We start from the raw sequence: 13083 nt of genomic DNA, 5'->3' as shown, positions 1-13083 counted from the left end.
GTGAGGATCGCACATTTAACATAAAAAAAAACATCTGATATCAGCCATTGTGACGAAACATGGTTTTTAATTCGACTAAACAATCAGACCGTCCTAAATCTGCTTATTTGGTCCTTACTAGGGAAAAGGATTTCAAGTATATGTATTCTTGATTTGGAACATATGTTTTATCAGGTTATTTTTATGATCCTAGCAGGTGCTCTGGATTTTTCCTTCATTTTCATTTCAGTTTTAGAAGAGACAAATTGGTTTCGATTCCGTTTTTGTAGCATTTATTTTTTAGGGAGTTTCCTGCATTTATTTTTATTTTTTTTACTTGAGCGACACAGAGACGTTGGTGCAGAATGAAGGACTCGAGTCAATCGGCGCCGGCGGGCCTTTTGGTGGCAAATCTGAAGTCTTGGGAAACGTTCGACTGGCCGACGGAGCAGCAGCGTTGGATCTACCGCAGTTGGGGCCAGTACTTTGCCCGGATGCGGAAGAACACCTTTGCCCAGAAGTACTTCGACAAATGCATCACAGAGAATGAGAGCACGGATCACAAGGCTCTTTATCTGCGCAGCAAGTTCAAGAGATCGGTGGCCCTGACGCAGGAGGCATTGGAGGATAGTTTGAGGGCCATGGAGGTAAGGCAGGCGTGGGACGCGAATGTGTCCATGGAGCTCGGAGATGCCCTCTACGATTTGAATCGGTTTGAGGAGAACAAGAGCCTGCTGCACGACAATGTCCGTCGGCACGCGGGCACCGCTCTGAAGAGCTTCGAGAATCGCCTCCTGCTGGTCGATGAGAATCTCAAGGATTGCACGGGCTTCAGCTTGGCCAACTTCTTCATGGAGCACTCCTCGCAGCTGCCCGGCTTCTATGCCCATCAGCAGGAGGAGCTACGGAGGGCCGACACGCGGCCGCTGTGGAAAATCCTCAAGGAGCGAAAGGAGTGTGACGTCCAGAGCACGATCGATCGCAAGGAGGTGATGCTCTCCCCACTGGAAAGAGAGCGCAGGCGTCGCAAGACCAAGATCTTTTATCAGAACTATCTGGGTCGCGGCTGGACCGATTTCTTCTTTCTGAAAACACTTCGCCGGCAACCCAACTGTCTCCTGGACAATCATTTCGGCTCCTCGCCGGACCGCACCAAGTATCTGGAGTATGCGTTCCAGCGCCTTAAGACCTTCACGCGGATGCTCCAGGCAAGGAGACCCATGTACAAGGAGTACTACCATCGGAATCCCCGGATAGAGGCTCGCATGCGGGATGCGAACTTGTTCCGGATCCAGTACCAAACCAGGCGAAACATGCTGAGCATCCTGCGGACCATTAAGGTGCTGAGGGGGCGGAATGACATCAAGGTGAGCTACGGCTGGTGGGTTACACCACCTATGCGATACCAGCTAATTTAAAATAACTAACCACATTAATTATAGCGCCTGCGCAAGTTTGTGGAGGAAGTGATGGGCAGCTACGTGGTCATCAAGACGAACCGACTGATGCCCTGGAAGGCGGAGTTCATGAACGAGGTGTACAACAATCTGGCCCTCAGTTTGTGCGAGGGATACCGCCTGCCGGCCACGCGGGTCACGCCCTACGACAAGGGCGCCATGTGCCAGCTGCTCAACATTCCGGTGGCCAAGCCCCTGGAGCACACGGAGCTCATCTTCGGGGATCGATCCACCTACTCCTATGCCGGCGCCGACAAACAGAGCACGGATCGATTGGCAGACCAGTGAGTTTCAGTTATTTCGAAGTATAGCGTTTAGAAGTATGCTCCAATTTATGCCATATATGAGTAGCAATCAGCTAGCGCCATCTATATCTGATGGCATACATATTTTGGAAATTTAGCGGGTATCTAATAGTCGATCTATAATCTACAAACGTTTGAAAGCAGTGGGAAACGTGCTTGAACGCAATGTACAATTTAAGAAATTTAACATTGGCTTATATTTATAAATTTATAAACTAATATTTTAAACCTGATTAATTGGCAATTTCATTTCGCCAACAGAAACCATATCGAGTACCTGGAGAAACGACTGCTCTTCGCCCGCCTGCCGATCGAAAGGAGCTACTTGCTCCACGAGCTGGCCGATCGGCATATGCAGCAGAACCACTTTGTGCAGAGCCTGTCCTACGCCCAGAAGGCCATCGAGGAGGCCAGGGTATGCAATAGCCTCATCTGGGAGTTCCTCAGCACCATGCTGATGGCCAAGTCACACGCGGTGCTCCACAAGTACGAGCGCCAAACGGAGGTGCTCAACTCCGCCTACGAACTGGCCGCCCAGCTCAAGTCGCCCCAACTGTGCACCTTCATCGAACTGTGCCGCATGCTCAACAAGGACTACATCACGCTGCGCAAGATGTCCCAACTGGTGACCACCAAGCGGCTGCGCACCAAGATCTCCAACAGGTCCAGTTTCCTCAGCTCACCCAACTGTTCGCCCAACTTCTCGGAATACAAGAAGGACGAGTATGGCCATTTGGCCGCCTAAGTCGGCGGATTGGATGGAAGGCAGTGCTCATGGCAGTGCCTTCTATTCGAACCGTTGCCTTTGGTGGCCAAGTGTATTGTGTGCGGATTGTGTGGCTATCCGCTAAAGCAAATCGAGTTCCTACCAGAAAATCGTTAAAGTAAAAGTTCAGAGCCAGGTGTTTGTAGCATTAAAAGTATGCCCTTGCATGTAATGTAACTAAATCGTACAAATGCACTGAAGAAAAAACAAAATCCTATAAATATATCTAAACTTAAACGTTCATATGTGCTGAATTGAGCTGTTATTCCAATGACACTATTTGTGGGACTATATAAATGTTTACCGATGATACATTCAATTTAGTAATGACCTTCGAGAATGTGTGACTTAAAATCGAACAGCGATACCCTTTGGCATGAAAATAATCCGAAATTAAAATGTCACTGCCCCATATTTGAATACAAATGAACGGCATGAATAAAGTTAACAAAGTGCAGGGATTGTAAAAACTATTAAATGGGCCAACGAAATCAATGGCAATGAGATACAAAACTAACATCAAAATAAAATCATTTAAAAAGGCATAACAATTAAAAATCACCATATCGCATTTCAACGAGATTATAACAATAACAAAAAGACGTTTCTTTTTTCGGCTGCACTTATTTTTGGTCAAACGAAATACAATCTAAACAAAATTCCGGACGGTCCTGGCATAAAAAATTTGTTTTCACACTCTTAAATTATTTATGTTCGATGGGGCGGGTATGCGATTGCACTTGAATCCAATTTGGCCAATACCCCCCACCACGCCCCTCTACCGCACGACTGACCTCGCCCAACTAGAAACTACGATTTGCATATTTTGTTGCTACCATCGTTGTTATTTTTGCCATTTTTCGTCGTTGTTGTCAGCATTGAATTGTCGCATGTTGGCCAGGGTTGGGAACTGCAAACTGCAAACTGCAAACTGGAACTAGAACTGGGCCTGAAAGAGAAATTACATTTTATTTTGTCGCATGTCGCGGATGGCCAACAACAAACAACAAAAGGCAAAAGGCGTATGGAAAAGGGGGATACGAAGTTCAAAAATAGCAGATACTCTTGCATTTGCATAGTGGAGAGTACCATTCGTTGGTGAAATTTAACTACAATACTTCAAACTCTTACAATAATATCTGTACATCTTAATGTACTTCTTACCGAAAAGATGGCATACGAAGTTGGGGAGTAGAAGATAATCTGTTTCTTCAAAGTCTTTATTATTGGAGTGCTATTCGTTGGTGAAATTTAATTACAATACTTCACACTTTTATAATAATACCTGTACATACTAATACACCTCTTAAGGGAAAGGGGTCATAGAAAGTTAGGGATCAGAAGATACAGTGTTTCTTCAATTGCCTAATAATAAATTAGTTTTATTCTTAATTATAAGTTGGTGTTTTATTGGAAAATCAATCGTTGGTGAAATTGGATTGATGATTGGTGTACTTCTTTATACATTTGGAATATTTAGGTGAAATCTAACTGCAATTTGTCTCAAAAGTCATTGTAGCATGCTTTTTGGCACCTTTTGCTTTGGACTGGGATCTTAGGGTAAAAAGTTTCATTGATGTCGTTGGCGTTTTACTCCCAGTGTTCTCCCAGTAAACAGAGTAGATCGCAATAATGCAACTATTTTATTTAAGGCTTCTAACGAAATTAGTTTCGAATTCAAGTGGCATGCCTTTTTTAAGAGTATGGAAACATTCAAAATATGCAAAAGAGCAAATGCGTCTATAAATGCAACGACAACAAATATTTTATTGTGTCAATGCTGGCCAAAAGGCGGTGTAAAAAGGGGGGGATGGGGGTATGACCGACAACAGGGGGCATTTTCAGGCAGTTCCCAAGTGGCCAAAACAAATGCAGCAAGTTCGAGTTTGGCCTGGTGGCACATGGCACACATAGCAGCTCATTATGCCAGTTGCCATTAAAAGTGAAAGAGAAACCTGCCCAAGGACCCATAGAACCTGCCCGCTCCGCGCTCCCCCTGCCCACCGCCATCGCTTTTCCCCGCAGACACTGAGAGAAATTGCCAGAGGCGTCCTCTTCCCCAGCCCCACCACATTCGCCATTCGCCATTCGCCATCCGCCTCACCTTGCACTTCAATCAGCTGCCATCGCCAAGACGCGAAGGCAATCAACAAGCTCGAAACTCGTGGCTTGCGGCTCCCTTCGCCTTTGTATTTACTTTTTTAATTTTTTGCAGACAAGGAAACCTTATTGGCCAAATTGGGGTCAGCAGAAGAAGGTCGCGATAACAGCGCAAATAATTGGTAATGGCAGCGCCACCAAAAGCCGGCCAAATTGCATCGAACGTTAAGGCTTCTGAGCCAGATTTTCGGGCTTGCCTGCAAGTCACTCGGAATTCTGCACTGACGAGTAGCGAGTATTTATATTCTTTTTGGGCAGCAGTCGTTGGTTTTTCCCCACCCACTGCTTAATGTGTGGAAAATGGCTTTGGAGGTGCATACAATATTGCATTGATTGCAGCGATGACTTTTGTTTGGCAGTTTAAGCCACTTGAGTTGTAGCTGTGGTCTGCTTTTTTGCTTAATGCAACAAAATGATTTTATTGCAATTTTGACGCCTGTACCTGTCGTTGTAGGTCCTCTTTTGAATGGAAACTATGTGACTACCAACGAGTTCCAATCTAACCGTTGCATACTATTAGACACCCTGTTCGTTACGATGTCGATGTGTTGGAGTAATAATTGTGTGACCCATATATGTATGTAGGTATCTTCATATTTCTGTAATTTTTCTAGATTCTAATTCCCAAAAAAAGATTATAAAACTACTTTACATCATTTCTTTTTCTTTGCTATATATATTCCTGACTTTTTTTTAAGTTTACTCTACCATTTTAGTTCGCATTTGTTTGTTGTTGTGCTTTGTTATAGTATATTAATGTTTAATGTGTATTAGATTCCTAACAAAGTATGTAATCAATAAAGATTTTAAATGCTTATCAAGAGTTAGTTAGTCTTGACTTTTCCGTCTGTCCGTATATTTGTCCGTCCGTATAAACATCGTAACTGGGAGCACAATAGGATCTACATATGGATTCGATGTTTTGATATTATTATGTATCTAAGTTAGACAAACTGTAGTATATATGCACATATATACATATGATAACATAGATATAGTGTGCTTGAAATTTCTGCTGTTGCTGTATTCCACTGAATATTTTATTGGCCTAATCGGCCTGTAAGTTAATTGGTTAAAACTGCTTTGGGAGTCGCTGTAAGTAGGTGGGCAGCTAGCTCTAAAATGGGAATAATTGGTCTTGGAAACTATTCTTCCATGTGGATATTTTAAATTAGACCACTCTCGCCTGAACTCAAACAGGTGCACCAATTTAAGGCTACCGCAAATTTCGTGGCGAGCACTTAATAATAATTTCACCTCACACTTTTCCCGAACTTTTCCTTTCTCGACTTTTTCAACTTTTCTCCCTCTGCACGCTGGAACTTTTTAGCTGCAGTTGTTGGCGTTGGTGTTGGTGTTGGTGTGATTGTTGTGGTGTTGTTGTTGATGGTGTTACTGCTGCCATTCGCAACTAATTTACGACTGCCCGTCGCGCTGGGAAGACTCTCCAAAGACTGCGGCAATTGTCGGCCAATCCCTGCAGCAACCCGCCGGCCCCCAATCCCCAATCCCCAACCGCCCCCCCTGTCTTAACACCCTGCACCGCAAAGTTAAATGAATGTGTCGGTGGCCGGCAAAATATGCTACAAGTAAACCATGAAAATAAATGCCCAAAAATGCAACTAGAAATTATAGTACGAGTATACCCGTGCAGCCGGCGAATGGCGAGTAGGCGTTGCTCGCATTAAGTGTCCCCAATAGAGCAAAATAAAAGGAGCGAAAACGGGAAATAAAAATAATACTAAAAATGAGGGAAAAAAGCAAAATAAAAATAAAATTCAACGGCGATGAAATGTCGGCCGATGACCTCAAAGCGTACACATTCGATGTGGTAGAAAGGCCACCAAGGTGCCATTAGAGCCATTAGAGTTGGCAAACTTGAGCCGCACCAGCATGTCGATGATGCAGCAAAACTAATAAAATTAAATTATTATGTAAAATGCAAATAAAATAATATGCAAATCGAATCCGAACCACCCCGGCAACGGGCGAACAGGGAGCCATGGAGCCATGAGTAATCACAGACGCAAAGCCAAAAACAAGGCAAATAAACACATAAATAAATCAAAAATGGACTACGACAAATCTCGGTTGGCCCAAAACAGAGACGGAGCAGCGAGAGCATTAAAATATGGCCAATAATAACCGAAATATCCATGTGATATATCCCACTGCCCCCGACTCCAGCCAACCCTCGAACATAATGCCGCAGTCCGGGCTGGACTAAAATGGGTAATACGAGCAGGGAGTCCGGGTCCGGGTCCGGGTCCGGAGTTGGAGGTAAAACTAAGAAAGAGCCATCACGCATAGGGATCGCAACTGTTTGATACTCAGTAAATCGAAGTTTGCTAACAAAATACACAAAATTCTAAATATTTTAAGAGAAAGCATTCGGTTTTCAAATTCAATATCATTAGACGTTTTGATCTTATGAAGAATTTTGAAATTTCATACTGGAGTTACTAAAACTTACTGGAGAGGAATGACACTTTTGAGTATCAAGGCAAGTACTTCTTTCATAGCATACTTTTGGACACCTTTATGATTTATGAAATAACAAAGTCCTAACATTTTGATTACCTAGTGCACATACATATGTAATTCCCGATTAAGTAGATTTTTGTGAAATTTCTCATATGCCTTAAATGCCCCATTTAGCTACCCTTACTACCCAATACTTTTGCCTAATTTTTTCAGGGGGAAATAAGAGATATCTGTGAAAGGCAAGCCAAAAATTCGACTTGCACACACAAATACAGTCGCAGACATTTTCGTAATCAACATAAAATCCAATCATCCGTCATGGACAGTAAAGGCAGCAAAGGGCTGCCCATTCCTCCGCCCAGCCCCTTCGGAAAGTCACCGAAAACCCCCCCCGATAAAAGCCGGGCTGCCCAAAAACCAACTCCAACCAACGTTAGTTCTATGGCCTTTAAAAATGCCAAAAACGAACAATTTTGATTTATGAGCAGACGAAAGCCAAAGTAAAAGAGGAGCCAGAAATTATGTGTGTTTGTGTATTGGCCTGGCTCATTTATAACGCGCTTAAATCTAATACGCGGACAGTACTTAAGATGGGGCGATGGTGGGGAGTGTCGGGTTACTTGCTAGAGTCTCTTGTCTTCCGCATCCGCATCCGCGTCCGCATCCGCAGCCAGCAGACGTGCGTAAAGCGACGCGTGTCCGCTTTTTGATTAATATGCGCGACAAAACACGAAATGCACGGCACAGGGATACCTCGCTAAAGTGTACAGCAGCATTGAACATTTGAAGAATTCACCAATAATCCGCACCGAGTTTAAAAACACGAAACGCCTTAGTCGATTAATTTCAGTATCCCTTATTTGAAATCACTGCCTGGGAAAATGATACATAGATATCGTATGCTTCCGATAGTGCACACGTGCTCCACCTAGCGCCTGCTACATTAACTATAACTGGTACACTATAAGCTTAACAAATGGGAAAGTAGATGGATACCTATAAACAAACCTAAGTACCATTTTAACTTTTATGTTATAAACTTCTTTTACTTCTTTAGGCCATGTGTGTTCTTGTGGTGTTAGAAAGTATTAATTGTACGGACAGGAAGACGGACAGACAAGTGGACGGACATGGCTAGATCGACTTGGCAGTAGATAACAATCTTAAATATATTGTTATAGTATATAACATATATAGTATTATATATTTTTGATAATATATAGTATTATATATGATGTATTAAATATATTATTATATATTTATTAAAATATTTATTAGGCTTTTAACCACCTTTTAAATATAAGATATGTAATTGTTGCAAGAGCGTTTCATTTACCGGATGAGTACTGTTAATGGCAAGGGAAGGAGAGGGAGGGAGAGAGCGCTGCACAAATTTACCGTTTGACACGCAGCCAAAGCTAAAGACGAAGTAACGGGAACCGGAAAATGGGAAACACAATGCCCAGACTTTGACACCCGCCTCTCCTTTTCCTTTGCCCGTTCTGTCTCACTCCATCAGATCTTATGACCAGTTGGCAAGCACAGACTTTTCCCAGCTTTTCCGCATATTTGGCATTGCACTGCTCTGGCCTTTTCGGGGGCGGAAAAATCGGTGAAAAAGTGCGTGCCATTGGTGAAAGTGCGGGGGCAACTGTCTGTATAAGTTTACATGGCCGATGAAGTCCTGGATGTCAATCTATGGGGATTGGCTTATAGAACCAGATGCAGCGGTGGAATGGAAGGATGCTGATCCTTTGAAAATTAAACGCTTCGTGGCTTATCTACTCGGGTTTCTAGCCAAACAATTAAGTTGTAAGCCTTATGATTTTTTTTCATACCGCATAAATTTGAATGCAATTGATTGACTTGAAACTTTATGAATAAAATCGAAAGCTACCAATCCCTAATAAAAAGTGTAAATTAGAACAAAAACTTTGTGGAGTTCCGATTCAACAAAAGCCGATGTCGGGAATTATAAGCAAGTTGGGCCAATATGTATGTGTGGTTGGTGGTGGATTGGGGAATGGGGATTGGGGCAGACTTTAATCCCGGCTATTAACCATTTTAGCTCACCTTTCTCCGGCTCTGTGTCCTTCTGCTCGACTTCCTCTGACACTGGCTTTCTCTGTTTTCGCTGACCTCTTCCTCTGGTTGTCGTTTTGCTTTTGTGCCTTTGTGCGGCTGTCTGGGACAAAGGATATGGGCTGTGGGCGATGGGTGGTGGGTGGTGGGTGGCGGGCGAAGGAAAATGATAACGACAAACAAACAAATTAGCACAACTACCGCAGTAGCATTTGTGGCCTGCTGCTCCACCTTTCTCCAGGACGTGTTGCCCCCTTTCTCCTTGGTCCTTTCTCTTTGAACATTCGTGTGTGTGTGTGTGTGTGTTAGCTTACTGGCAAAGTGGCACACTAACACCCATTTGCTCACCTTTCAGCCTCACCTTTCACAGCCGAAACCCCACCCATTTTCGCTCTTTTGGTGTGTCTCCGGCATAACTTTATCGCCTGCATGTCATATTCCATATTCCATTGTACTATTTGCTGTCATACGTAATGAAAAGCAGCGCACATTTGTTAAAGAGCAAACGAGCGCGCAAATGAACGTGCGAGCTGACCCAGGCCGAGGTTTTCCCATCTCTATCGCTCCATGTATGCCCATCTCTTTCGGGGAACCCCCGTTTTGGGCTCAGCGATGTCCACGTGAAAAAGCCCTTCGAATTGCAGACGTCATTTGAATGAGAATGCACTACAATACAACATGGTTTAAAAAGTATCTTTGCACTTATTCAAGAATTATTAAGCAAAATTGAAGAATACGAGAAGTGATCATTTGTATCTTTCAGATCGACGAAATACAAATCTTTATTTTGGAAGTTGGAAAAATTGCCAAAATTTTGGAGCATGATATTTTTAAATATATAAATATATATATAACTAACTGAGATTCAGAATGCCTTATAATAATGAATACATTAAATACGGATTACTTCCCACTTTGCAGTCCTCCGCGTGACACGAGTTCATCTCTATGCCAGGCCTGCTTCTGATGTTTGTTCGTGTTCGGTGTCCTTTTTTTGCGAGTCCTGCTCTGCCCGGTTTGGTTGCTTGTTGTTTTGGCCAGTGCGGTCAGCATGGCACCCCAGTCTTCCGCCCACTCTGCCACCTGCCCCACACCTTGTGGCCCCTGCAATTCTTGTGCTCGTTTTTGCACCTTTTGTTGTATATATATTGTACATACATATCTATTTTTACCATCTGCAAGCGGCAAATACATATTAGGGCCGAGATTCCAGCGCTTTCACTTGGCCATCACGTACGGCAAACACAACAACCGGGAACGGATCCAAAAGTTCGCCCCACTGTGCGGGCACAGTGGCAGCAAAAGTGCAAATGTCATTCGATGCCTGCCGCATTTAAAGTATTACGGAATTAACATTTCTTTGTGTTGCCCCATTCTTCCCTTTTACTTTCCCCTTTTTTTTCCTTTTTTTTGCATATCCTGAGGTGTGAGTGTGTGTGAGTGAGTGTGGGGAAATTGTGCTTCCTTTTGTGCCGTCGCTTCACATTTTTCATTAGTTTAGTGGGTTTGTGGCACATGACAGTCACAGTCGGGAAAGCCAAGGAGCAGCCATCGCCCAGGACTCTGGAGAAGGAGCAATCGAGATGGCGGGAGACCAGAAGAGCGACAGAGAGAGAGAGAGAGTGAGAGCGAGATAAAGAGAAAGAGAGATACAGAATAGTCGAGACCCTAGCCAGCAACTAACGATGTGCGCTGTGCGATGTGCATACCTCAGCCATGCCCTTTTTCATCCAAAGGTCCCACTGATCTAGGGAACTACCAGTCACAGAACTGAACTTTTTGGGATGCAGATGCGTTTTGATTGGTCTGCACAGATTTAACCATCACGGCAGCTATATTACTAACAAAGTCCAAATAGTCTAGGAATGCTTGAGAACGGTTGATCGTCATTAAGTTAATCGTTTACATTTCTTCCCAGATGTAGATTCAGTCTTAGAATCAAGAGCACCATATTATCCTGGATTGTTTTAAATAATCATTTTTAACACTAGGTTATAGAACAGGGTGTCTCTTAGTCGTTTCTTCTAGTCGTTTTGTGCTGCATATTATAGAACCCAAACCACTGGCACACTCTCATGAAGATATCGCTGTTGTTGTCGTTGTATTATTTCACTCTTTGACTTCCGTTTTCTTCTGTGCTGCATATTTCGTAAATGATTCAAATTTGTGCAGCTAGCGATTCGGGGAGGAGAAGAAGGGAAGGGAAAGCGCGGCTGAGGTTGCCACAAAATAAGCAGGAGAAATTGTTGGGCCTAATTCAAAGTGGAGCAATGTGGCAGAGAAACTCCTTGCATGCAACACGGGGAAGCGAAGCAAGGGATGGAAGCAACGTTGACGCCTCATTTTCTTCATTGACAAAAGACCTCAAATACCAAAGGTTGCCGGTTAAGTTTTTAAAAGAAGATAATGCATTCAGGAAAAATATGACGTCAAGTTTCTAACTGCGTCTTCCGATGCAAGTGAACTTGAAAATTAATTAATGTTATGTTAATGTTATTAATTAGTAATACTACCTACTTTGTTTTAATAAGCCTTAATAAGAATGTGTGCAAATGGAATCCTATAAGAAAGGTAAATTAATTAGCACAATATGTGGATCCTAACCCAAATCTCTGAATCGTGTACCACATTTACAAATGTAACCGTTTTACTGGCTCCGAATCACGAAGAATAAATAGAAAAAACTGGCTCCTTTACAGATTAGCCCATTCTAAGCTCTGCCAACAATCCGAGCGGAGAGGACTTAGCTCAAGGACTTACACTTGCAACGTCTCCCAGCCAATTATGCCGTGAATCGAACAGGGAAGCCCCCCAACCATATCCTGGTCTGTCAGATAGATGTCGGGGCTTGATCTATGCGAAGGCGTCTGTCTTTATAGCCAGTGCGACAACTTCAACTTCACATAAACAATTGCTTAACCAAACACTCACTTATTCGGCCTGGACAGATGCCACACACACGAGCACACAGGATCCGGGGGAAGGGGCAAGCCCACAGCCAATCCTTGGATTATGGCCGATGTGGGTGTGGATGCGATGCTATTGTGAATGTTGCGGTGGAGGGGAATACGTTTTTGTTATTGATTCATAAATATTTCAATACACATCGAACTGAACGGAAACATGGCAACCAATTTCAATGAATATATCAAACAACTATAAAAATGCCGCAAAGTGTTTTCTTTTGCCCACCAGTTTACCTTGAGAAACCATCTACCCCATATTCCCCATATCCCCCATATACCCCACGCTAATGCTTATCGGCATCAACAGTTAAAGAAGAAATTCCTTTTTTTCAGCTCTTCTTGAATTTTCATTTTTATTTATTTGCGCATATGTGATTTCGTCCAATAGAAAAAATGCTCATGAAAGTGTAGGAATTGTGGAATGCCCTTTAGAGTGTTTCTATCTGTTCGGCTATGGATATCTTTCATGCTGTCTTTTCATAAATTATTAAGTCTTGAATTCCAAGCTACCTTAGCCAGCTTATGGTTTCAGCTTTAAGCACTTGTACCTCGCATTTGGTTGTAATAGAACTTTATTTGAGTTGACTTTTAACTGATTTGTTTTCCCTTGAAGCAACCGCAATTTAAACTAGAAACTCAGCTGCAACTACTTTAGAGTAAATCACATGCTTAACAAGCAGGACAAGCCTTTGGTTCGAATTGGAAGGCTCCTTTTGTGAGTGTATGAAGGGAAAGAGTTTTCGGCCGGCGTCACGGCCACTTCGTTCCACTTCTGGCCACTCCACTCCCGGCTGCAGGATGCTTATGGGTTTTTATGTGCCTTGTTTGGGGTGCTGGTGCTCCGTCGACTTGGGCTGCCGCATCCTTGAGCATTGAGCCAGCAT

At 43.2% G+C, this 13083-nt stretch overlaps 1 protein-coding gene across 1 annotated transcript; it reads left to right on the top strand.

The window, feature by feature from the left end:
* Window positions 1-43: 43 nt before the first annotated feature.
* On the top strand, window positions 44-3905 carry LOC6727351. Its single transcript, XM_016175694.3, has 3 exons — window positions 44-1346; window positions 1422-1720; window positions 2003-3905. Exons 1-3 carry the CDS (start codon window positions 345-347, stop codon window positions 2484-2486), a joined length of 1785 nt encoding a protein of 594 aa, XP_016040222.1. The 5' UTR covers window positions 44-344; the 3' UTR covers window positions 2487-3905.
* The last annotated feature ends 9178 nt before the right edge of the window (window positions 3906-13083 follow it).

Source organism: Drosophila simulans, chromosome X (genome assembly GCF_016746395.2).
Source record: "Drosophila simulans strain w501 chromosome X, Prin_Dsim_3.1, whole genome shotgun sequence".
Taxonomy (NCBI): Eukaryota; Metazoa; Arthropoda; class Insecta; order Diptera; family Drosophilidae; genus Drosophila; species Drosophila simulans.
The sequence above is the reverse complement of the archived record's forward strand: the minus strand, read 5'-3'. Positions and strand labels throughout refer to the sequence as shown.